At 39.1% G+C, this 27294-nt stretch overlaps 1 protein-coding gene across 4 annotated transcripts in view; it reads right to left on the bottom strand.

The window, feature by feature from the left end:
* SUGCT (succinyl-CoA:glutarate-CoA transferase) overlaps positions 1-27294 on the bottom strand; it is a 793918-nt gene that overhangs the window by 394961 nt on the left and 371663 nt on the right. The window contains exon 13 of one of the 4 annotated variants that reach the window (XM_089917072.1): positions 883-26562. The exons of the other annotated variants lie outside the window; for them this stretch is intronic. Coding sequence (XP_089773198.1) covers positions 26503-26562 — 60 coding nt within the window. The 3' untranslated portion in view covers positions 883-26502. Of the gene's footprint in view, positions 1-882; positions 26563-27294 lie in introns of those variants that run through there. 4 annotated transcript variants of the gene reach the window in all.

The following is a 27294-nucleotide window of genomic DNA, read 5'->3' as shown; positions in this document are numbered from 1 at the left end:
AAAAAACAAACAACCCAATCCATAAATGGGCAGAAGACCTAAATAGACATTTCTCCAAAGAAGATATACAGACTGCCAACAAACACATGAAAGAATGCTCAACATCATTAATCATTAGAGAAATGCAAATCAAAACTACAATGAGATATCATCTCACACCAGTCAGAATGGCCATCATCAAAAAATCTAGAAACAATAAATTCTGGAGAGGGTGTGGAGAAAAGGGAACCCTCTTGCACTGCTGGTGGGAATGTAAATTGATACAACCACTGTGGCAAACAGTATGGAGGTTCCTTAAAAAACTACAAATAGAACTACCATATGACCCAGCAATCCCACTACTGGGCATATACCCTGAGAAAACCATAATTCAAAAAGAGTCATGTACCCAAGTGTTCATTGCAGCTCTATTTACAGTAGCCCAGAGATGGAAACAACCTACGTGTCCATCATCGGATGAATGGTTAAAGAAGATGTGGCACATATATACAATGGAATATTACTCAGCCATAAAAAGAAACGAAATTGAGCTATTTGTAATGAGGTGGATAGACCTAGAGTCTGTCATACAGAGTGAAGTAAGTCCGAAAGAGAAAGACAAATACCGTATGGTAACCCATATATATGGAATTTAAGAAAAAAAAAATGTCATGAAGAACCTAGGGGTAAGACAGGAATAAAGACACAGACCTACTAGAGAATGGAGTTGAGGATAAGGGGAGGGGGGAAGTGTAAGCTGTGACAAAGCGAGAGAGAGGAATGGACATATATACACTACCAAACGTAAGGTAGATAGCTAGTGGGAAGCAGCCACATAGCACAGGGAGATCAGCTCGGTGCTTTGTGACCGCCTGGAGGGGTGGGATAGGGAGGGTGGGAGGGAGGGAGAAGCAAGAGGGAAGAGATATGGGAACATATATATATGTATAACTGATTCACTTTGTTATAAAGCAGAAACTAACACACCATTGTAAAGCAATTATACTCCAATAAAGATGTAAAAATATATATATATTAAAAAAAGAAAAAGAAAACAGAGAAATTAAACTCTCTGCAAATGAAAAATAAATAAATAAATAAAATAAATAATATCATTAATAAAGAAAAAAATACTTTTCAAATATAGACTATAAACCTGATGGATTTTTTGTTGGGGAGACAAAAGAAATATTTTCGCTGCTGCCCAACCAATAAATGTTCTATAGCCCCCCCCACACACACCCTGAATTTTTAGAGGCAATTTTCTACATGAAAATTTGCATGCACAGTGCAAACTTTCGGGCTTTCCTCCTGGAAAGCCGATTTCTCATACACCTTCCAACAAACACTGACCACATCCCGACTAAAGCTTAAGTACTGTGTAATGCTAAGCAGACCTGGGCCTGCAGGAAATAAGATGCCACATTCAGGACAGCTGTCAGCACTTGTGCTGCACCCGGCCTTCCACACATTCCTCCCCTGCAATTAGCCAGAAGTGAGGTTTGGAGGTAAGCAGACAGCTTCTGATCCCCAAAACAAGGGAGAAAGTCACTGGATTGCTGTTTTGCAATACTTTGCTGAGGTTGACCACTGGCTGAAACTATTTCATTTCTATGTAAGTGTTGCTTACTAACCCATTTCTCCTGAGACATCTGAAGATCATCTTACACATTCCTACATAATCCCAGAGAATTCTAGAATACCACAAATTCACGCCTTATTTTTAAGAAACTGGTGCCTGACAAAAGCTTTTCTGAAGACCAAAAAGCATCTATATGATGAATCCTGATGCGTTTAGCAAAGGCTCAAGTCCAGATTCAAGCCAATGGATTTTATTCATTTATGCATTCACTCAATGAGCATCTTCTTGATCATCTAATTTGCTCAAAATACTGTGGCAAATGCTGAAGTTGATATGAAAATAGAAGAAACAGCTTCTCCCCTCAAAGAGTTAATAGTTGTGTGTCCATGTACAACTGTGCACTCCTGTGTGCAGGAAGTTTAGTCTAGAATTTTGGGATAGGAAAATAATTACATGCATTTCCAAACTGCAGAAATCATTAGACATGGAGCGCAAAACTCCAATTCTCACTTGAGCTCCCATTTTCTCACAATGCATTTTGTAGTCAGATGAAGAAAAATGTAATAAAATAGATGATTTATAGTTAAATATTGATCCTCATTTAGACAGTGATCCCCAACACTTTAACTGTTTAGTTTCTCTTAGTCAATATTAATGCATTGGGGGGGCTATTATGTGAAGAAGTAGTTAACACTTCCAGATAATTAAAATGTGGTAAGCTTAACTACGGAAAACACAACAAATGCAATTAATTTTTAAAGATCTTTTATAAAACCATTATAGACTGAATTACCAACTGAAAGGGCACAGACGTGGTATTCTGGTCATTAACCAGCTTTTATACAGGAGGACACTGAAGTCTAGAAGGAAAGCGGTCCATTTATAAAAGCAGATAGATTTGGCCCAGAGGAGACTGTTTATGCTCCAAATTCATGGCTCTTTTACTCTCACTTTTAGACACAATTCTAATTAGTCTGGTTATGTGATTCTTCAACCCAACAGAAGGCAAATTAGAAAGGAAAGAAGATCAAGTCACCAGAATCAGATGCAAAAGTTGCTGCAAAGTCAAAGAATGAACAGCAGTGAAGGAAGAAGTAAGAGGAAATGACGTCAGAACATCACAAAATAAAGACATCACACACATCACAAAATGTACAGCAACCTGGTGACATTAAATTAAGGACAATAGCCCTATGCACATTAAGAACCCCTCAAGTTTAACTGCATTTCAGTCTATCACTTGCGCTCTCTCGTTCCATTCTCCTCCCTCACCAAGGTCTAAACACCCTCTTCTTCAGTTCTGCAAACTTGCCAAGGTCTTTCCCACCTGAGGGCTTTGCTCATGCTGTTCTCTCTGCTTGGAACTCTTTTCTCCCCATCATTCACATCCTCTTTCTTGAAGACTCAGTTTATACAATAACTGTCACTGGATGGGCACTTAGCAAATACGTGTTGAATAAATTAATGAAAGAATAAATATCAATTATGTTAACCCTGTGTCTTTCAGAAAAAGCTATCTTTAGTATATTCTAGCTAAAAAGCAAAGAGTGAAATATATACAGTATGTCCACCAAAAATGTTTACAATGAATCAGTCTCAAGAATAAAAGCAGTAGCAACTCCAGGTAACTAGAAAAGTTCTATTTTCTGAAACGTAATATAATCGCCACTGAGCCACTATTCCAATGCAGTCATTTCTCTTGAAACCTACACTTTCCTTACTATGCAAGCAAGGTTTGATGACAATGTAGTGATGCAGCCTTCATTCTTATGGAAGCAAGCTACACATCATTAACTCTGGATACCATACTTCACATATTGGGGGGAGAATAACTGCATAAGTTTCTGCCTATTAATTTTTCCAAATAATTAAATGAAAAGCAATATTAACTTTATGATTTAGGGATTAAAGATTTAATAAGATTAAAAGCTTTCTGATGCCATTTTCTGTTCCGAATAAACCACAGGTCAAAGGGATCAGATGGTTTGATTGTTTTTTATAACGTAACTCTCAACTATCAGTGAATTAATCCAAAGTTCATTTTTTTTATGATCTTTCCACATTCAGATAATTGAGATCTTACAGAAGAAATTCAAACCCACATTTGTATCCTCTCAATGATCTGTCAGTCCCAGTTGCTCAGTTCACAAGTCTAAGGAAGATTCCTCTCTGCCCTAGCTGTGCCAATTCAACCCAGAATGGGAAACATTGAGTTCTGACACCCTTAAGAGCTACCAAGATTTTGTGATGGAAGTGAAGCTGACAGTTCTGTCAGGGATGTGAGAATCAGAATCAGATCCAGCTCATTCCTGCAGAGATGTGCTGGCTCTAAGGACCTGAAGATAATAAAAGCAAGTTTGGTGGGTAAAATGAGCAGATACAAGTCAAAGACACACGGGAAGAGATATTGAACAAAAGGGTGATTTTTCACACCTTACTAATTGGGTGAACGGTGACTTTGCCAAAGGTTCTGCAGCCACTGGAAGAAAAGGAAGGGGTGGGTGTCTGCTTAGGGTTCTGCTGCTCCTTTCAAGCTAAACTTCCTGCCCCCTAAATCTCATCTCCCTTATTTGGTATGTCAGGTAATGGAGTTACATGTCCCTGGTAGTATAAATGTCCTACAATGAGGCTTTTCATGATCCAAAGTCCCATTACTCTCATAAATTAAATATATGATTTTTTAAAAGTCATCTTGGGCCAATACATATATTCCCTGCAATCTCTTAAACAACCTTCAAGGTAGATGCTATTATTTATGTTTTGCAGATGAGAAAAACTGAGAATCAAAGAGAAAAGTTAACTTACCCAAGATCACACAGCTAGTAAGTAGGAGAGCCAGGGTATAAACCCACATTCTTCAGAACTACACTACTCTCTTGCTTTCTACTGTTGCTGATAGAATTCCCTCACTGAGAAATTTAAGTGTTTTCTGCTAAAGGAAGACATTTTCCTTTTATAAAATGTCAATTAAAGAAAATCTCCACATATGTACGTAAAACACTTCTGTAAGCTTGAAATACATAAATAATAACTTTACTTGAGATAATGTCCTGGGTTTCCCAAGAGCCTTATCATGTCTACAATGCCATTGCCCAGCCCCTGTCTGAACATGCCATGTCTCATGCTGATGCCCTGCAAAGGCAACATTGCTGGCCTGCAAAGGTGACATTGCTGGCAATGGCGGCATTGAAGCAGCCAACCTCTGGGAGCTGAGAAGCAAATTCTCTTTAAAAGGGTTTTTGAGGCAACTGCTAGAACAGATTTTTATTTTCTTTAAGTTTTGTTCAAGAAAGACCTTTAAGATAAGGAGAGACTTTTATAAAAAAAGTTACAGATTTCTAGTTTTGGGTTTTGCATTTGCTTTTGTCCCTGGCTTGGAGGTGTGTGTGTGTGTGTATGTGTGTGTAAGACTGATAAGATAAATAAATATATTTACTGATAGATAAATAGTCTTACGCATATACTTATTGTGTACCCAGTTGATTAATTTAAAAATGAAGAAATGTGGTCCCACATCACAAAACAGCCATTTGACTAACTTTCCACTGAGTTAAAAATGCTAGTTTGTCCATTATACCCAGAGAGACGTGATCTTTCTTCCTGGCGAAATAAAAGAAATACAGATTTTAGGTTCTTGCCTCACCACGTAGCCTCTCTCAGAGGCTGTGTCATCATTTGCAATGCAGAAATCTCTAAAACCCCAACTTCAGAAAGTTACATCGAGGCTCAAATGAAATCATTTGTGTGAAGACCTTTTGTAAATGACAAAGTCCAATAAGCCCTCATATTAGCCAGTGTCTTATCTAACTCAAAACCTACCTTTTTATACTATCATAAGGGATTCCTCTCAGCAAAAGTCTCTGTACCTTCAAAAGGTTGTCGTGTTGCTGAATTTGACATTTCTTTTGATATTTTACATTTGGGAATATCTTTTTTTCCCCAGGAGTTACCATGATTCTGATCTGAAGACACAAATAATTTGGAGAAGCCTACTTGCAGGTGTGGTGGCTTCTATGCTCCTGCACAAGGGTGAGAAGCTACCTTACAGTGTATTAGAATGTTGGCCAAAGGAAGAAGAGAGGGTGAGAATGACTTTGAAAGCAAGACAGACTTAAACTGGATTGATGTTCCCTGAATCACTTCCTTCAAGGCTCTCACGTTAAGATCAGTTGGACAAAAGGCCTAATGACCAGGAGGAGGAAGTATGATGTCCATACTTAAATGCCCAGAGTGCAGAAGGAAAACCCTATTCATGTTGCATTAATATTTTCAGTAACTTTTCAGATAATATCTAGGCCTATAATGATTACAGTGTGGTTAGGAAATGAACAGTAATGAACAGTGTTGAATCATTTCATCTTCTAAGAAAAACATCAAGAACAAAGTCTAATGATTATCCCTAGCAAGTAAAATATTGCAGACCACAAAATAGTTTGCCATTCTAATCCATTTCAGGCATAAACAAACACATACTTGCATGTACACACACATACCCCTACACGGAAACCATCGTCAAAAGCTGAAAGAGTTAATTTAGGCCTTGGAGACAACCGGCTTTAAGTACTGGTTCAAAAGCTCTTAAATAGCAGAAAAATCAATACACTTTTATCAGACTTCAGTGTTTATAGAAGCAATACAAAACAGGATTTTGTTAAATGCATATATTACGCCAGATCAAACTGTAAGTTAAAACATCTGTGTCCAAGTTAATCTCAGATACAGCATGGAGATTATTTGAATTGTGTGTTTCCTTTTGTGACCTTTTTAGATGTGGCTTTTGGGGGGTACAGATGGGGAATAATTTTCTTAAGCTTTTAGTTGCCTGCAACAGTGCCAACAGTTGAACATAACAGCAATACTTTTTTAAGTTACCCAGATGAATAACAAAAAAAGAAAGAAAACCCCTTTAGTAATTTCAAAATAGTGTTGTATGGGGAATCTTAAAAAATAAATTATAGACACATAAATATAGGTATGTGCATCTAAGATTGCTATAGGCTATCCATGACATAAAATTTTCAATTAAAACCACTTTTATGAGCAATAATCACATTCTGAAAATGTGATTATACACAACTTGCTAGTGGATTATACTACTTCCCCGATGAAACAAACCTTGAAACATAGGCAAATAGAATGTACTTAGTTTAACATGCACCAATGTTTTTAACACAATAAAGTCTATGGAAAATGTCTTATACTAAAGTCCTTAGTTCTTGTTTGGAGGAGACAAGAAAACAAGAACTGAAGTTGATGGAAGCTTTCTTTTCTTAGATCTGTTTTTAAGGGATGAGACATCTGTAAATCAAATCCATTTTGACTGAAACAATAAATTTGATTCAATTCTGAAATGTCATTTCAAAAGTGTAAGAGAGATATGCATGGGACCCCTCAAGGTTAATGACAAGCCTGGTCTCTGAAATATGTCAGGAACACATTGGCACCATGTAAAAATAACAGCGGAGCCAAACCAAAGTCACAATGGCCAAATATCCCGAAAACAGGGCTCTAGGACAGGAACTTGCAGATCTAATATTAGTTGTATCTTCGGTAAGTAACTAAGACTTCTTACGATTAAATTCCCTTAATGAGTATTTTTGGTATAGTAATGCTATTCCATCTTTGTTTAGTTGGACAAAAGACATGAACCTAAGATTAAGAAGCAGAGTCATTCGACAATCTACAGATATTGATTAAATATATATTATGCCCAGGCTCTGTTTTAGGTGCTAATAATATAATGAACAAAATAAAATACCTGACTTTATGGAGTTTATACTTATATTCTAGCGGAGAGAAAGGCCACACTCAGTATTTATATAATACCAGGTGACGATGAGTGCTATGAAAAAAGATGAAGAAAAGGGAACAGAGAATAAAGGAGTACTAGTACCATGTCAGGTAAAGCCTTTCTGTTGAGGTGATGCTTGAGCAGAGCCCCGAATAAAATGAGGGAATAAGCCCCACGGATGTCTACAGAAACAAGTATTCCATACAGACAGAACAGCAAATACAGGATTCCTAAACATGTGCTTGCTTAGTTTGCTTGAGGAACACCAAGCAGGTCAGTGGGGCTGGAGCAGAGTGACAAAGCTGGACAGAGGGAGGAAATAAGGTGAGAGAAGTAACCGGGGCGAGATGGTGTTCAACCCTGGAAACCCCGCTGATTGTGATGGAAAGCCACTGGAGGACCTGAGCAGAGAAGGGGTGTGAGGATCATGGTACGCGAAGACTAGCACAGGCCACATCAGCTTCTACCTAAAGCAGAACTATGAAATCCTCAGCACAATGCCTAGCATATAACAGATGATCAATCAACATTTGTTGAATGAAAGAATAAAATGAACCAATATAAGATATGGTGGTGACAGCCTATGCCCCAGTAAAAACTTATTTACCATTTGACCTTTATTCCTTTAATCAAAACCACGTTCCCAAGCCTGCACTCCAGAGCCCACGAGCCACAACTACTGAGCCCATGCGCCTAGAGCCCGTGCTCCACAACAAGAGAAGCCACTGCAGTGAGAAGCCCATGCACCGCAACGAAGAGTAGCCCCCGCTCGCCGCAACTAGAGAAAGCCCGCACGCAGCAACGAAGACCCAACGCAGCCAAAAAAATAAAATAAAATAAAAACTTTAAAATATGTGGTAACCCTTTTATCTGTATCAATTCTCTAACTCAGGGCTAGCAAACTGCAGTCCTGACATCAAATCCCGCTGCTGCCTGTTTTTGTAAATATTTATTGGAACCCAGCCACACCCATTTGTTTTGTATTGTCTATAGATGCTTTTGTTCTACTACAACAGAGGTAAGTTGCAACAGAATAACTGAAACAGAGGCTGTAGGGCCTGCAAAGCCTAAAATATTTACAATCTGGATGAGCCTTTACAGAAGAAGTTTTGCTGACGACTCCCTCCCTCCAATCTAATTTGCAGAAGAAAAGTACTATGTATGTGTCCAACTATCTCTTCTTCCACCTTTATCTTGGCTTGGTTAGGTTTTTAATTGTCATAGTATGAGTTTCCAAACCAATGAGTCCACATTAAATTATTAAAGGTTTAGGAATGCACCACAGTTTTGTTTTGTTTTGCATTTTGCTTTATTTAGCCTCAGTTGCAAGGTGGTATCTTCAAGGTGCTGATAGACACGAGAGACAGTAGGTAACTGCAGCCTAGTGGAAATAGTTCTGATTTGGGGAATAATCTAGAAAAGTCTATCCAGTGTACCCAGATTCCTACTATGAATTTCTGAGGATGGATACCACCAAGCTTATCTCTTCAGCATCCTGGAGAGAGCACTTTCTAATTTGCTCTAAATACCTGCCAGCAGCTATCCACAACCCTGCTTCTCGGATCATGTTCTAAAGTAACTGTCAGTTCTTTAATTATCGAAATTGATTCCATGCTTCCACTTGGAATGTAGAAAGCCACAAGAGGTCCTTACCCTCATAATGAGAAAACCCAAAAAACTTACAATGATTTTTCTTGAGCACATCTTAGAGCTGAACTAGCAAGGGAACCAGATGAACCAATTTCCAAAGAATTGACAAGCCCTTCCAAGGAGAAATGGGCCATAGAAACTATTTCTCCTTTGGCAGAGCATAGGAGGAAGGGGTGACGGCCATAAAAGCAGCTAGGAAGAAAACAGCTAAAATTTTAACAAATCCTTCAAGTCCAAGGACAGGACGGAAGCCACAGATAAGGACCAGAGGCTGGAGAGAGCCCTTCCAGTGGCACGTGCATGCAATTGGCATCAGCTGTCAGTAGGGGGCAAGCATTAAACCCCACTCACTTCCCTGGACCCTTCTCTCATGAGAGGTAAGCCTTAAGCTCCCAAGAGAAGGGCAGGAAATGCTTGGGCTACCAGAGCAAAGGCCAAGATGCATACTTCCAATATATTTCATTCTAACCTCAAATTCAACATGTCCAAGCCAGAACTCATTTTCTTTCTCTCAAACCTCTACTATATTCCCTAACAACAAACAGTGCTGCCACCCATCCAGTTAGCACACCACAAACCGTGGAATTCATCAGGACTCCTCTGTGGCCTTCATTCCTTACAGTGAAATTGGTTCTTCTTCCTAAATATCTCTCAGACCTAAAAGGGACAGCCTTTTAATTCCCACTGTTAGGACTTAGTTCCAACTCTCACAATCCTCTCCAAGCCTGTTAAAATAGCTTCTTATCCAATATTGGTATCTTCAGTTTCCTCAGCTTCTGCTCATACAACATTGATCAATTTCTGCCCCTTCTTGAAATTTTTTAGTTTCTCCATATCCTACAAGATGAAGTCCAAACTCCTCAGCATGGCAGAAAACACAGGGCCCATCCTGAACGCCCTGTCCAGCCACACTGAATGAATTACTATCACACCAACCTCCTGCACCCTTTACACCTCAGTGCTTTATATGGGTCACTTGCTCATCCTAGAATGTTCTTTCCTGCCTTTCCTACCTGGTAACCTTGCATTCACCTTTTAAGTTGAAGCGCCTACTCCTCTGTGCAATCTTCCCTGTGCCTCCCTGTGGCTGAGCACACCTTCCTCAGCTCTGGTGTGCTACCTGTTACCTCCTCGGCTAAGTTATGATGCTCTCAGAGCAGAACAGTTGATGCCACTGTGTCTCATTCCTGTCAGTAACTTCAGCTCCTTGCACAATTCCTGGCACACAGTAGATGTTCAGTATGTGGGCTGACTAAATTTTAAGCCAAAAGTGAAGACAGAGACAGGACAACTCTTTCCACGTCTCACTTTCTTGCTTTTTTCTTTTTTTTTTTTTTAAAGGATTAGATTGATTGACTGGTTTTTGGCTTCGTTGGGTCTTTGTTGCTGCGCACAGGCTTTCTCTAGTTGCGGCGAGCGGGCCTACTCTTCATTGCGGTGTGCGGGCTTCTCATTGCCGTGTGCGGGCTTCTCATTGCGGTGGCTTCTCTTGTTGTGGAGCACGGGCTCTAGGCCCGCGGGCTTCAGTAGTTGTGGCACACGGGCTCAGCAGTTGTGGCTCACAGGCTCTAGAGTGCATGCTCAGTAGTTGTGGCACATGGGCTTGGGTTGCTCCGCGGCATGTGGGATCTTCCCGGACCAGGGCTCCAACCCGTGTCCTCTGCATTGGCAGGTGGATTCTTAACCACTGTGCCACCAGGGAAGTCCCTCACTTTCAATAAATGATTAACTGTTAATGATTAGTACTACTAATGAGAGGGAACTCAGTTCTCCATATCAAATGAAATATATTCTTCTGTTTCTACTTAGACCTTCTGAAGGAGATTTAAGGAAAAGGGAGCTAAACTTTCTCATTCCATTTAGAGAAGAGAAAACCCCAATAAAGGCTTTATAGATGGTTTTTGCACTCCAGCCTTTGGTAAAATAGATGTGCTTCATCATGGTGGCATGGCATTGCTAGAGTTCTGTAGCAAGCTGCTTTTTACCTACTTGGGCAAAAAGGCTTGTATCTAGGTCTTACCCATTTGTGAGTAATTTCTGCAGGATACGTGTTCAGTGACAGCATTCCTGAGTCCAAATACTGGCAATGCTTTAAGGAAAGGACAATGTGGTGATAATCACCGTTTAATTTCAAGTGTTGCATATTTGTTTCAAATTTCAAAACATTTCCCAAGGCATTTTAAAGAAAGTCACCAAGTATGTTTAACAAACAACATATGGAATGCTAATTTTGTTGTGACGCTATACTCTAATACAGTAAGAAACAGATTTTTCACAAAATCAGCAGATTTGCAAACACTAATTAAGAAACATTCAAAACTAGCAAGGTCAATTTAAAAATCCATTTGAAAACAAATATTACTTGTCTTGTTAGTTCTAGTAATTTCTCACTAGGGATTCACTGCACATCAACAAACTTCCACTGTGCAAGTTTTTCAATGCAGATAAATAAATAAAGGTTTACTTTCAACTGTCAATACAAAGCCAACCAGTGAGGTTTGGAGGGTTGGGTGGAAATAACCAATTTGCCTCTATCGGTATAATCTCTAATCAGGAATCTAAGATTCTTGGGGTATAGGATTTCCACTTAACTTAAGATACATCACTCCTAAGAGACTTTCCACGAGTTCTGTGCCTGCCATAGGGGAGTATGCTCTGATACTGTTAACTCTGTGTGTGAGAATGATTCTCTGCCTTGTGTGAAAAGAGCAAGGAATGCTAAGAAACCACTTTTACAAGTTACACTTCAATGCTGCCTTTTGCCCTATGGCCATTCCTTTTTCTGTCTCTCTGTCCATTGACCATGTCATTGTTTGTAAGGTTCTCCACCCAAAAAGTGGGAGGAATGTATATATAAGTATACACATATGTATGCATGCATGTATCGTGTGTGTGTGTGTGTGTGTGTGTGTGTGTGTCACTTTCCAAATGCTCAGATTTTAACCAGTGGGTATTGACTAAGCATTCACATGGTCAACCTAGGTATATGTACCACTCATCTCTTGTCAGACTTAACTCCACACACAAGGGATGGACAGATGTATTATATTTACACTCTTCAAGAACAGATCCACCAGTAACATCAACCTGTTTTAAACAGTATAATTTATAACACACCACCCTTTCACCTAAGAACCCTAGACCAACAACAGAAGAAAAGCTGATGTGAATCCAAGTAGCAAATATAATACGACATATCCAAAGGCCAAAACTTTTTTGTATTACTTTGACATATTATTGTTCCGTCTCTTTTATACTTGTCTTGTTTCAGAAAAGATTTAAAGTAGTTTTGTGTGAAATAAATGTGAGACTGGCTGAAGTTTGGAAAGTTGTTAAATGGACTTTGGCCTTTTGATCCCATTATATTCCTTTTGATGAAATTTGACGTAAAATAACGTATATTTGAATGAGTCAGTCCTCTGTCCCACAGACTCCCAACACTGCCTAAATGAAGATCAAAACGTCTTAAGATAAAGATGTAAAAGTATGAGAGGCAAAGGCAAAAATATGTCAGAGTAAATGTTATGGAGATTTGTCAAATGTCATCTGATTTCCTTGAGGTACAGCACCTCACAAACAAATGCACCTTCTCTTTTTCTTCCTTCTTTCATTTCATTTCACTATTTATGATAAAATGAGGAGAATCTGAGGCTATGGGCTGGGAAGGACCATCTTAACCAATGAGTGATTGAATTTATTCTTGTGTGATTTAATTTATTCTTACATCTAGGGCTTTTGCCTATAGATACAGAGCACAGCAACTAAGACACAGACACTGGAAGTTTTAAAACACTATTTATTGCTAAGTCTAAAACACTCAAATACCATAGTACAGTGATTGCCAAATCTGAATTAGAGTTTGTGGGGTTTTTAAAAGTTACTCTTCAGGGGAACATTCCAGCTCTATGGAGAGGTGTGATACATAAGAAGATGGAGTATCTGGCTGGAGACCAATTTGCCTATGAGCCCAAACCAAGTGGACTCATATGGATAGCTTTTATAAAATCATAAACGGTAAAGCTGAAGAAAACTCTAGGCTCGGACTGCTTTATCGCATCAGTAATTAAACTGGACTCACTGCACTCGTGGGGTTACTGCAAATTCTGACTAAACCTAAAGAATTTTCAAATCATCTAACTATTCCTTTATTTATTCATGTTTATCCACAGTGTTCTTTTGTTTCTCTGCTTTTAATTGGATGTTTAAAATTTTACAGCTCTTCAGAAACTTTGTTTAAATTCTCACAGACAACTTACATGTACTTCTTTTGTGCGAGAGAAAAGAAATATTAGTGAGACAGATATTAAAGTCCCAGAGGCAGAACAGCAATAACAAACTGAAAGACTAGAATTAATGCATTCTTTTTTACTCTGGTATAATATATATAACATAAAATTTACCATTTTAACCATTTTTAAGTATACAACTGCATTAAGTGCATTCGTCACGTTGTACAAACATCACCACTATTTATTTCCAAAACTTTTTAAATCATTCTAAATAGAAACTCTGTACCCATTAAACAATAACTCTTTGACCATGAAATAATAACTCCCCACTCCTTCCCCTCCTAACCTCTACTCTACTTTCTGTCTCTATGAATTTGCCTATTCTAAGTACCTCATAAATGGAATCATACAATATTTATATTTTGGTGTCTGCCATTTCACTTAGCATAATGTTTTCAAAGTTCATTCACATTGTAGCATGTTTCAGAATCTCATTCCTTTTTATGGCTGAATAATATTCTATCATATACAACATTTTGTTCATACATTCATCTGTTGATGGACACGGGTTGTTTCCACCTTTTGCCTATCGTGAATAATGCTGCTATGCTCATTGGTATGCAAATATCTGAGTGTTTGCTTTCAAGTCCTTGGGATATATAACTAGGAGTGGAATTACTGGATCATATGGTAATTCTATGTTTGGTTTTTTGAAAAAACTGCTATACTGTTTCCACAGCAGCTGTACCATTTTACATTCCCACTTAGCATGAGGGTCCCAATTTCTCCACATGTTCACCAACATTTGTTACTTTCTATTTTGTTTGTTTACAATAGTCATCCTAATGGGTGTGAAGTGGTATCTCATTGTGCTTCTGATTTACATTTCTCTAATGACTAATAATGTTGAGCATGTTTTCATCTGTTTATAGACAATTTGTATATCTTCTTCAGAGAAATGTCTATTCAAGTCCTTTTTTGAATTGGGTTGTTTCTTTGTTGTTGAGTTGTAGGTGTTCTTTGTATACTCTGGATGTTAATCCTTGTCAAATATATGATTTTCAAATCAGCATTTACTCTGTGCCAGGAAACATTTTAAGTGCTTTACAAATATTGATATATTAAATCCTCATAACAACCCAGTGAAGTACCATTTTAACTCCATTTTATGGGTAAAGAAACTGAAGCACAAAAAGCTTAAAGCCCAAGGTCTCACAGCCAGTAACTGGTAGAACTGGGACTTACACTCAGACAGTCTGGCTCCAGGGTCCATGCTCCTAACTATGACGCTGTACATCTTTTCAAGCACTCATTCATTCAACAAGCACTTACACAACACCTTCCAAGCGATTTATTAAGGAAGTGCTCCCAGGAGAACTCTTTAAGGGAATAAGAAAAGCAGGATACAGAAGGGGAAGAAGCCAAACAAGGGTTTGATTTCAGGTGAGGCCCCTGCCTCAGCCTGATCCTGTGAGTGCTGTGGAGCTTCCAAGGCAAGGTAGCTGAGCTTTCATACTGCTGCATCAGTCACTTAGCTATAGGTCACTCTGCTAGGGATGTAAACTCCCAGACAATTCCAGCTCTCCACATGTCTGAGTGAAGCGGCTCTAGTAGTTCAAGTTTAGTCCTCTGAAGAAAGTTACAAGTTGGTAGGGACAAAGTATGCAGAAGCTGGAGGATGGATACACAGAAGTGGTCAAGTGGATCCAAAGGAATCTGGGTAGAACCAACAGAACCTTCTGTTTGTAAGGCACTGTACTGTACTGAGCATGTGAAGAAGCAAGATAAATGAGACTAATATGTTTGCCTTCAAAGAGTTTATATGTTGGTAGCAAAGCCAAGACAGGCACCCTTTATACAGAATTGATGGCAGTAAATACTATAAGAGGGCAAACAAATTGCTAAGAAACTGGAGAGAAGAGACCATACAACAACTGTTTTATGCCCTGGCTGAGGGAATCATAAAAGATCACTGAAGAGGTAGCATTTGATCTGTGTGTTACAAATGGCAAGATCTGGGGAAAGCCTTCAAGATCAATCACACTACATGTGCAGCCACACAGAGGTATGAAGGGACTGACAGTGCTCAGCAACACTGTACTTCCAAACATAATGCATTCCAAAAAAAGTGTTAGAAATGCAAAATCTCAGGCCCCACCCCAGACCTACTTCATCAGACATTCAGGGATGGGGTCCAGCAGTCTGTTTTAATAAGACCAGCAGGCGACTCTGATGCACGCTCCCACTGGAGAGACACTGTTGTCCCACCCCCTGGACTACAGCCCGGGGAAAGCGCAACTAAGCTGCATGTGCACTAGGCCACCTGTGACCCTGCTGCCTGCCCAAACCATACCCTCCCACTCCCTCTCTGGAGTGAGTAACAGCAAGGCATGAAAGTGGACTCGATGAAGGGACAGCCATGCCGAAGAGCAGCCTTTTGTGATCAACAGGCTTAAGACCCAGGTGATTCAGAGTTCCATGAGGCCCATTCAGTGAGAAAAAACATTACAGAGAGGAGCAATTTCACTGATCAGAGGGCAGAGTGTGGACCACCATGAGAGCCATCTTCCCCATCCATCTCCTGGAAGTTCTAGAAGTTCTTGCTCTTCCTCCTTCCTTGAGGACTGGGCCAGCTCCAGGGGCTCACAAATACCCACCTTACTCCAGAAGATGATAGGCTAACGGTTTATGCCAACGGAGGATGAGGCCAGGCAGCACCACCAAAGTTTGAAATCACATATCAAACAGCATTTAGGAGACCAGGTCATTTCTACAGACATGAGGAAGTGATTCATTCGAAGAGACCGTGAATATGTAATATGTAAAAGTATACTTTATGAAAGAATAGCATAGTTTAGTGGGACAGGACATACAGAAAGGAGTCATGGAAATATGATTTGGGAGGACAGGCATCCTAGGTCAAGGTGAGGAACCATTGGTCCTGGGAGTGAAACGAACAGAGACTGAGCTTTAGGTAAGTGTCCTGGAAGAAAAGAAATCTCTTAGGAGGCTCAGAAGCAGAACTATGGAAAGGTAGAAAAATTTACGAGAAATTGTCAAATATTTGGCTAAAGAAAGATAGGGGACAGTTTTCTGCAGACTGCAGTTATCAATAAATAAGATAAACCTCTTCTACTGAAATCTGAATTTTTTTTTTTTGGCTGAAACAGAAAATTTATCCTTACCCTCAAAACAATGGTCATTAAAATCATCCACCCACCAAAACACAGTACAGAGAAGCTGTAGCCATACATATGCTGATTAACTCTCATATTTATCATAGAAGAGTTCTAAAACATGGACAAGCTAAATGATTCCAGGTGTCTTTAAGACAAATACATGCAATCACACTTTTAGCTTAAACCTACAAATACACTCATTCCCTCACAAAGTTGGCAGGTTATAAATCAACAAAACGCTACTTGACATGCCACTAAACTCTCCAGATCTGTTGTTAGGATAGGTTTAGAGAAACCATTCCCCCTCGGAGTTAGACACGGTCTTATTGTTGGCTCATCATAAAAAAGTTAACAACTGCATAGTGTTTATAATTTAACAATAATAGCGAATATTTATTGAGTGCTTACTATGTGCCAGGCCCTATGCTCTTTACATGCTTTACATCATTTATTGCTGAGGCACAGAGAATTAATTGAAATGCCCAAGGTTACACAGCTTTTACACAGGAGAGTCAGAATTCAAATCCACATCTGCTGACTCCAGAGCCAGAGTCCAAAGTACTAAGCAATGTCTCTTTACACGTGATCTCTTTTCATTTAATCTTCCTAAAAATGCTTTACGGTAGTCATTATCACCATTCTACAGGTGAGGAAGATGAGACCCAAAGAAGTTAAGTGTCAAGTTCAACAAGAGTCCACCAGGAAGATCTAACCAGAGTTATCTATTCCCAGGGCATTCTGCTCTACTACCTGTGACAGGAGTTACTCTGATTGGGGGCGTCCTCAGTATTCCTAAAACATACCAATATTTTCTGAGAAAGAAGTAGAACATTTGAAATACAGTGTAGCTGAGAGCACTGAAGATGGACGTGCAGACACATACACACACACACACACACACACACAATGTGGCAGCTTACTAAAGGTAATAGTGGTGTGGGAAGAGTCTACACTTAGCTTTCCACCATCATTAATGTAAATATATATTTGTATAAATATATACAGCTATATATGTATATAGATATAGGTAAATATATAGATACCTGTTTTCAGAAAGAACTGAGTAATCACATGGACTAGCTGTGATTTCTAAAAATCCATGGAGGAATTATTATCTGTTATTATAAAACATAATCATCTTGATAAAGAAAACATTAAGCATTTACAATGGTTTTAAAAAAGCGCTGCATCGTTCAGCCTCAGCTTTCCTGGTCTTATTCTATATGATGCAACATCTCAGAGACAACATCAATCTAGAGAACAACCATATAAATTCTGCTAACTAAATAAAGGCCTTTTGTGTTATCTGAATGTAATTTTTCTAAAAGAATCATTCCTCATAGTTAATTCCTAGTTATTCCCTAACTTGAGGCCATTCCCCCAATCCGTATCTCCCTTTCTTTAAGGCACCAATATTCATTTTGAAGAGAAGTATAACATGCCAATAAACACTGCAAGGTATTCTTTAAAATCTGGAATACAGCCCAAAGGTATTACCCATCCAATTACTTCCATAAACTATTGTTGCCATTATGAACACTGTTTGTCAATATTGTTTTAAACAAAATGCATTCCGAAAGTAAATTATCTCTGCTCCCAACACAGAGATACTTCATCCCCACTCTTCAGGAGAAAATCCAGAGCCATCTCAAACCCTGAATACAGAATGACAGATGTGAGCGCAGGCAGGTACAAAGTCTGCAATCACAGCCATAGCTTCATATAAACAGAAATCAGTATTTCCCAAGTCCTGTGATTAGGTCAGGAAATCTCAAATCCCTGAACCAATTGATTAATAGGACTATGATGGGTTCAGGAAACAAAGCAAGGGGGGTGGTTGGATGAGGCTGTGCAACAGAGGTCGTACTTAAACATAATTTGCCCTTTTCCTTCCGTGCCTTCGGGGAAAGTGTGATGGAAGACGTTACCCAGATAGCAGCCTCTGTGTCCGGGCAAAGTTCTAGGTTATCGTTTATGTATCCTTCTTGGACTTTGATCTGACAAAGAAAATGAGTGGAGCAAGCCGGGCAAACCCCCAATGCCTGGTAATCGTGACGGATGAACACAGGGTTGAACAGTTCCATCTGGCCTGGCAGGCCAGCACCAGGCCCCGCGTGATCTATTCGCAGCGTGAGCCCAGGTGTAGGGACCAGGCTCCAGGCTCGCCGCGTGCAAGCCTGGCCGTTAACCGATGTGAGCATAGGGGAACTTATGAGAAAGCATGCAACATGAACGTCAGTCAGGAAATGGTTACAAATTAGAAAAAGAAAGAGGAATCCTGGGCAAAGGGGCCTCTTACGCCACAGTAATAAAAGTAACTTCCTCTTTTCCCTAGTTTCAGAACCACAGAGTAGAATTCTCTCCATATGAAATTCCTTACAAGTCACATGTTGCACTAAACCACTGCCTGTCCCCTTCAATGTACTCACAGGATAGTCACATAGAAACAGATGTTCTGGCTTTGCTATCATGCTGTGAAGGGAAACTGTCCCTGTGACATGGGAAACGGTGACCTATGCCCTCTCCAGAACAATTCTCAAGCACCTCAAAGATGCTTTTGGCCTCTAGACAATCTGCATCCTGAATGTTTGATAAAGCTCTCCAAGATCCTCTAGCTCAAGTTTAATGACTCTGATAAAGTGTGTACGTGAGCTGAAAGTGGCCCCTCACAGCTGGCAAACCAGGGGTGACGCTGACCTGTGAAATAACAGTCTTTCTGTCATTCTCAGGCTGGCTAACTGAGCACCACTGCAGTGCATTAGCTTCCTGGGCTGGGTCATAAGTATTCACTCTCTTATCTGTGTTTTCAAGATTATTTGTGTGTGCCTATATTATGGCACTCATCCTGTCCCACTGTAATCACCCATATTTATGTTTGTGTCTCCAACTAGACTGTTACTTATTGTGGACAGAAAGTATGTCTTCTACTGCCTCGAATCCACAGAACCTAGCACATACAGTATCCCATTCATGTATGTTCAGTGAATGAATGAATATACTTCAGTCTGAATTGTCAATATTTATTATAACCTAGCAAAATATACATTTATTTTTCTTTCTATTTTAGATTGTATACTTCCTTGTGATTTAACGAAACCATTTTTCTGTTTACAAACCTTGTGAGAGAAAACTTAAATATGTTTTAATGTTATATGTGAGTATAGGTTGAATATGTTTATACAGGTGATAGTATTCCTGGTAGCATTCAGCCCAGAAGTCAATTCTCTCCCTTCAAAGAGAGGGAATATTTGGAGGGAAAATAAAAAGGACTTCAAATTCAGCAGAAGCTGTGGGGAATAGGAGAGCAAGAAACTTGTAATCCATAAAAACAAAAGTGGCCCAAGCGAACAATCAGGAGGGGGTCCTAGGAGTGCCTATTAGCCAAAGAGCATGCCCGCTTGAATGTAGAGGGCCTGAGACATTGGAGCGAGGGCCTCCAGGCAGCAAGCCACTGCAGAGACACAGGACACTGCAGCCTGATGAAATGGAGCAGGCTGCCACGGGAGGAAAAAAGCGCAGGGGAGGCAAGAAAAGGAAACAGGCCAAATGAGTAAAAGAGAAAGCAAGAGGAAGGCGAATGCTCCAGTGAGACTTTCAAGCCAGATCAGGAGAGCTCTAGTAACACAGTAAATAGGTCCTGAGGAAAAAAAGGTGAAATGTATGGCAACCTTGCAAAACATCTAGAGCACCTTGCAGGACAGCAAGAGAGAGCATGAGGGTAACAGGGAACGGGAAAGGAACAACGACTCTTCTGGCTACAGTTGGGGGCCAAAGAGAAGTTATGTTAGTATATGTGTATTCGTCTGTAATGCTCAAATAATCAGTAAATTTAATGTTTTCTCCATAGCATAAGATTACATCGTTCTCAACTGAATCTTTATTGGTTACAAGTCTCAGGGTAAGACCGCTGTTAGGATATTGTTATTATAACAAATGCCTCAGTGTGAGGGCCACAATAGCCATCCTCTCTCCAAGCAGGAATAAACAGTTCTTGCCTGGATCTGCCTCTGCTCCTGCCTTCCTGTCCAAGAGTAGAAGAGGTGGAATGGAGCAGAATTTGTCCCCCAAAGCAAACGCAACCTCATAAAAGATAGGTATTAAGAGAAGATGAAATCCAGACTGTTAGATATCAGGAATACGTAGTACCACTAGCCACACCTACCATACAAATACTCCCTTCTTATAAAAAGAGATGCAACCAATAGCAGAAGAGAAGATGTAAGACACTGATATCCCATAAAACTACTGGAAGACCCAAAGTCACAGATGAACTCCAGGACAGTTTAAACTCAATTAAAGTGTCCCTTCATCAGGCAATAGAGCCACTATTATAGATAACCATTTTTTCCAGTTTTATTGAGAAATAATTGACATACATCACTGTATAGTTTAAAGTGTACGGCACGAAGGTTTGACTTACATATATTGTGAAATGATTACCACAATAGGTTTGGTAAACATCCATCATCTCATACAGATACAGTAAAAAGAAAATTTTTTCCTTGTGATGAGAACTCTCAGGATCGACTCTCTTGGCAACTTTCTTATATATCATTAAGCAATGTTAAACTACAGTCATCAAACTGTACATTACATCCTTAGTACTTATGTATCTTATAAATAGAAGTTTGTACGTTTAACCATCTTCCTTCAATGCACCCCCCTCCATGCCCTGCCTCCGGTAAACGCAAATCTGATCTCTTTTCTATGAGTTTGGTGGCATTGTTTTTGTTTCCTAGGTTCCACATATAAGTGAGATCATATAGTACTTGTCTATCTCTGTCTGACATTTCACTTAGCATAATGTCTTCAAGGTCCATCCATGTTCTCACAAATGGTAGGAGTTCCTTATTTTTTATGACTGAATAATATTCAATCGTATATATATTATATGTACATCTCAGAACTTTTTTTTTTTTTTTTTACACGGGCCTCTCACTGTTGTGGCCTCTCCCGTTGCGGAGCACAGGCTCCAGAACCGCAGGCTCAGCAGCCGTGGCTCACAGGCCCAGCCACTCCGCGGCATGTGGGATCTTCCCAGACTGGGGGACGAACCCGTGTCCCATGCATCGGCAGGCTCGCAACCACTGCGCCACCAGGGAAGCCCTCAGAACTTCTTTATCCATTTATCCATTAATGGACACTTAGGTTGCTTCCATGTCTTAGCTATTGTAAATAACGCTGCTATGAACATGGGGGTGCATATATCTTTTCAAGTTAGTATTTTCGTTTCCTTTGGATATATTCCCATAAGTGGAACCGCTGGATCGTACGGTAGTTCTATTTTTATTTTCTGAGGATCCTCCATACTGTTTTTCACAGTGGCTGCACCAATTTACGGTCTCACCAGCAGTGCACAAGGGTTCCCTTTTATCCATATTCATACGATCATTTGTTATCTCTTGTCTTTTTGGTGATGGCCATTCTAACAGGTGTGAAGGGATATCTCATTGTGGTTTTAAGCTGCATTTCCCTCACGAGTAGTGATGCTGAGCATCTTTTCATGTACCTGTTGGCCATTTGTATATATTCTTTGGAAAAATGTCTATTCAGGTCCTGTGAGCATTTTTAATTGGATTATTTGGGGGTTTTTGCTATCGAGTTGTATGAGCTCTTTATTTATTTTGGAAGTTAACCCCTTATCAAATATATGGTTTGGAAATATTTTTTCCCATTCTGTAGGTTGTCTTTTCAATTTATGACTGTGGGTAGTCATCCTGAACTATTGTTTATAAAGACTCTCAACCGTTCTCTCACCTCAACTGTCTAGTCCTTGCAGTCTATCTTCTGTGACAAACTCAGAGTACATATCCTAAGAGAAACCCAATTATGCCATCCCCTGCTTAAAATCCTCTCCTCATTGCCTGCAATACCTATAGAATGAATTCTGAGCTACTTAGGGTGGCATTGAACATTCCTCAGAATCAGACTGCAATCTACTTTTCCAGTTTTATCTTCTACCACTTTCCTCCTCCGTCATCCTCTTTTTTTTTTATACTAAACTAGACTCTTCAACATTGCAGGATCAAATATGTATTTTCAGATGTTCATACTGCCCCTTCATCCCATCTCCACACTTATAATTCACTTCCTACAACTCACACACCAAAATCCTACCTTTCAAGGTCCTGCTTAAATGTCTTTTCCTCAATGAATCTTTCCTCAGTCCTTTTAGTCACAATAATTGTTCTTGCCTATATCTGTAAATAACCTTACATTAATGGCTAATTACATCCTCACAGGAAATTGACATACTAGAGAGTGGTGTGTGTCCAAACTTCCAGCTGGATGATAAACTCCTTAGGCAGAAGTACACTAATGATGATCTTTACATTTTTCTCCTAAACAAAATTTCAGCCAGTTGCTTGCAGTTCTTTAATACTTGCTGTACTTTCATACTCAATTTAAATTTAGAGATCATTCCAAGGCTTATTAGGGTATATCCTTAGTTATTACAAAAAAGTACTCTATTTTTATTATTTTTATTTTTTATTATTATTATTTTTTTTGCAGTACGCAAGCCTCTCTGTCGTGGCCTCTCCTGTTGCGGAGCACAGGCTCCGGACACGCAGGCTCAGCGGCCATGGTTCACAGGCCCAGCCGCTCCGCGGCATGTGGGACCTTCCTGGACGGGGGCACAAACCTGTGTCCCCTGCATCGGCAGGCGGACTCTCAACCACTGCGCCACCAGGGAAGCCCTAGTGCTCTATTTTTAGAACTCAATATTTTCTATCCATAATTCATTAATCAAGTCTATAGAAAGTCTAGATCAGACCAAATATCGAGTAAAAGCCCAAACAATAAAATGACAGTGAATGTCTTATTTACAAAGGGCCACATCCATGTCATTAATTAAATGGAACAATTTTCTCACAGAACATCATACCAGGGCAAGCACAAGAGTTTCCCAAATAATTTTGTATCTATTGTATATGACCTGGATTGTTAGCTATATGTTTACATGTGGAAATAGTGTCTCTTGGGTTTCATTGCACTTTCAAACATAACCATTGCAATAATCTACACAAACTGCTCAATAACATGTGTCAGTTGACAGAAAGATTGAGAACTTTACTATTTACATTTAAATTGTCCTGTGAGCTATCAAATTTTCAAAGCTGATAAAACCTATACAAGATAATTTCTTTAGGTTTTAGACCATGGAACTGAAAACAGTCTAACAATCCACAATAAATTTACTAACAACTCAGATCAATTACTATATATTTGCTTATACATACACAAAAATATAAAATATGATTCTTCCCTTTAAGAAGCTGAGAGCTAATTTGAGGACTAAAATTCACACATGAAAAAAGAAAAGAACACAAGGCAATATAAAACTGAGGTCCCTGAAATAGATTTGTTTTAGAAACATGTAGAAATCAGTTTGGATTAGAAAGTGAAAATGAGGCAAAAGAGTTCAGAGTTAGTAGGAAAAAGAAAATTAAAATTCACGTGTAAGGATACAAAATTAATGCACAGAAATCTCTTGCATCCCTATACACTAATGATGAAAAATCTGAAAGTGAAATTAAGAAAACACTCCCATTTACCATTGCAACAAAAGGAATAAGATATCTAGGAACAAACCTACCTAAGGAGACAAAAGAACTCTAGGCAGAAAATTTTAAAACACTGATGAAAGAAATTAAAAATGATACAAATAGATGGAGAGATATACAATGTTCTTGGATTGGAAGAATGAACATTGTGAAAATGACTATACTACCCAAAGCAATTTACAGATTCAATGCAATCCCTATCAAACTACCACTGGCATTTTTCACAGAACTAGAACAAAACATTTCACAATTTGTATGGAAACACAAAAGACCCCAAATAGCCAGAGCAATGTTGAGAAAGAAAAACGGAGCTGGAGGAATCAGGCTCCCTGACTTCAGACTATACTACAAAGCTACAGTAATCAAGACAATATGGTACTGGCACAAAAACAGAAATATAGATCAATGGAACAGGACAGAAAGCCCAGAGATAAACCCATGCACATATGGCCACCTTATCTTTGATAAAGGAGGCAAAAATACACAATGGAGAAAAGACAGCCTCTTCAATAAGTGGTGCTGGGAAATCTGGACAGCTACATGTAAAAGAATGAAATTAGAACACTCCCTAACACCATACACAAAAATAAACTCTAAATGGATTAAAGACCTAAATGTAAGGCCAGACACTATCAAACTCTTAGAGGAAAACATAGGTAGAACACTCTATGACATAAATCACAGCAAGATCTCTCCTAGAAAAATGGAAATAAAAACAAAAACAAATGGGACCTAATGAAACTTAAAGGCTTTTGCACAGCAAAGGAAACCATAAACAAGACAAAAAGACAACCTTCAGAATGGGAGAAAATATTTGCAAATGAAGCAATTGACAAAGGATTAATTTCCAAAATTTACAAGCAGCTCATGCAGCTCAATAACAAAAAAACAAACAACCCAATCCAAAAATGGACAGAAGACCTAAATAGACATTTCTCCAAAGAAGATATACAGATTGCCAACAAACACATGAAAGAGTGCTCAACATCATTAATCATTAGAGAAATGCAAATCAAAACTACTATGAGATATCATCTCACAGCGGTCAGAATGGCCATCATCAAAAAATCTACAAACAATAAATTCTGGAGAGGGTGTGGAGAAAAGGGAACCCTCTTGCACTGTTGGTTGGAAAGTAAATTGACACAGCCACTATGGAGAACAGTATGGAGGTTACTTAGAAAACTAAAAATAGAAATATATGACCCAGCAATCCCACTACTGGGCATATACCCTGAGAAAACCATAATTCAAAAAGAGTCATGTACCACAATGTTCATTGTAGCTCTATTTACAATAGCCAGGACATGGAAGCAACCTAAGTGTATATCAACAGATGAATGGATAAAGAAGATGTGGCACATATATACAATGGAACATTACTCAGCCATAAAAAGAAACGAAATTGAGTTATTTGTAGTGAGGTGGATGGACCTAGAGTCTGTCATACAGAGTGAGGTCAGTCAGAAAGAGAAAAACAAATACCATATGGTAACACATATATATGGAATCTTAAAAAAAAAAAAAAAACGGTCACCAAGAACCTAGGGGTAAGATGGGAATAAAGACGCAGACCTACTAGAGAATGGACTTGAGGACACGGGGAGGGGGAAGGGTAAGCTGTGAGAAAGTGAGAGAGTGGCATGGACATATATACACTACGAAATGTAAAATCAATAGCTAGTGGGAAGCAGCCACATAGCACAGGGAGATCAGCTCAGTGCTTTGTGACCACCTAGAGGGGTTGGATAGGCAGTGTGGGAGACGCAAGAGGGAAGAGATATGGGGATATACGTATATGTATAACTGGTTCACTATGTTATAAAGCAGAAACTAACACACCATTGTAAAGCAATTATACTCCAATAAAGATGTTTTAAAAAAATTCACCTGTAAGAGTTTTTTCTAAAAGAATAATTACACATGCGCCCAAAGCTACATGTGCAAAGTTGTATCTCAGCATAAAATGGAAATAATCTTGGTATCCAGGGGCTGAATTACTTAACAAATTATCGGACATCCATGAAACAAATAGAGTTGACACTTCAACAACTCGAGGGTTAGGGGCACCAGCCCACCCGCAATGTAAAATCCACATATAACATTACAGTTGGCCCTCCATGCCTGAGGTTCCACATCCACGGATTCAACTAACCACGGATTGTTTAGTACTGTAGTACATATTTATTTAAAAAAGCTTACATGTAAGTGGACTCGTGCAGTTCAAACTGGTGTTTTTCAATGGTTAACTGTACTATGAAATAATTTAAAATAACCCTTTCACAGGCATATGTGTATGTGAATGGAAAATGATAATATATCAGAATAAGCATTATATATAACATTTTATAAAGCTAATGACACAAGTGAAAGCCTAAAAAGCTATAAAAGAGGTTACCTCTGATCCTTGGATTAAGGAAAATATTTATTTCCTTCTTTTGTTGATCTCTATTATCTGCATTTTTATGGTAAACATGTATTTCTTTTATAATAAGAAAAATAAACACCAAAAGGGTTTCTCAGTACCTCAGAGCAATCTGGCACTCAAAGTCAGCATTCCCTCCTCTTTCTGTGTCCAAGAGAAGATCTAAAAAGATTAAAGTCCATGAGAAAGTTTTGAAATGAATTAAAATGCTCTACTAAAAAGAAAAAAAGAAGACAGACATTTTAACTTCTTAAGGAAGGTACAATAGTTAGCTTTATGTGTCAACTTGACTGGACCACGAGGTGCCCAAATATTTGTTCAAACATTAATCTGAGCATGTCTGTGAGGAAGTTTTTGGATGATGTTAACATTTGAATCCATAGACTGAATAAAGCAGATTGCTCTCCTTAATGTGGGTGGCCCTCATCCAATCGAGACCTGAATTAAACAAAAAGGCTAAGCAGGTGGGAACTTCGCCTGCCTGACAGTCTGAGCTGAGACCTTGGTCTTCTCTTGCCCTCAGACTAGAACTTACACTATTGTCTCTCCTGATTCTCAGGCCTTCAGACTCAGGCTGGAACTACATGACTGGACTTCTTGGGTCTCCAGCTTGCCAACTGCAGCCCCTGGGGCTTCTCAGCCTCCATAATTATGTGTCAATTCCTTATTTATGTGTTTATTTATTTATTTATATCCATCTGTCTATCTCCTACTGGTTCTGTTTCTCTGGAGAACCCTGAATAATGAAGATAAGGGATATTTAATTTTTAAATACGCTTAAAGAAGGTTAATCTTACAGTTGTGTGCAGGATGGACTAGAGTTGGGGAAGGCCAGAGGCAAGAATCCAGCTGGAAAGATGACTGCAGAAAATGGGTAAAAACGATGAGAGGATG

This window comes from Delphinapterus leucas, chromosome 9, assembly GCF_059928025.1.
Source record: "Delphinapterus leucas isolate spDelLeu-1000000601 "Yukka" chromosome 9, BTC_Dleu_Yukka2, whole genome shotgun sequence".
Classification (NCBI taxonomy): domain Eukaryota; kingdom Metazoa; phylum Chordata; class Mammalia; order Artiodactyla; family Monodontidae; genus Delphinapterus; species Delphinapterus leucas.
The sequence above is the reverse complement of the archived record's forward strand: the minus strand, read 5'-3'. Positions and strand labels throughout refer to the sequence as shown.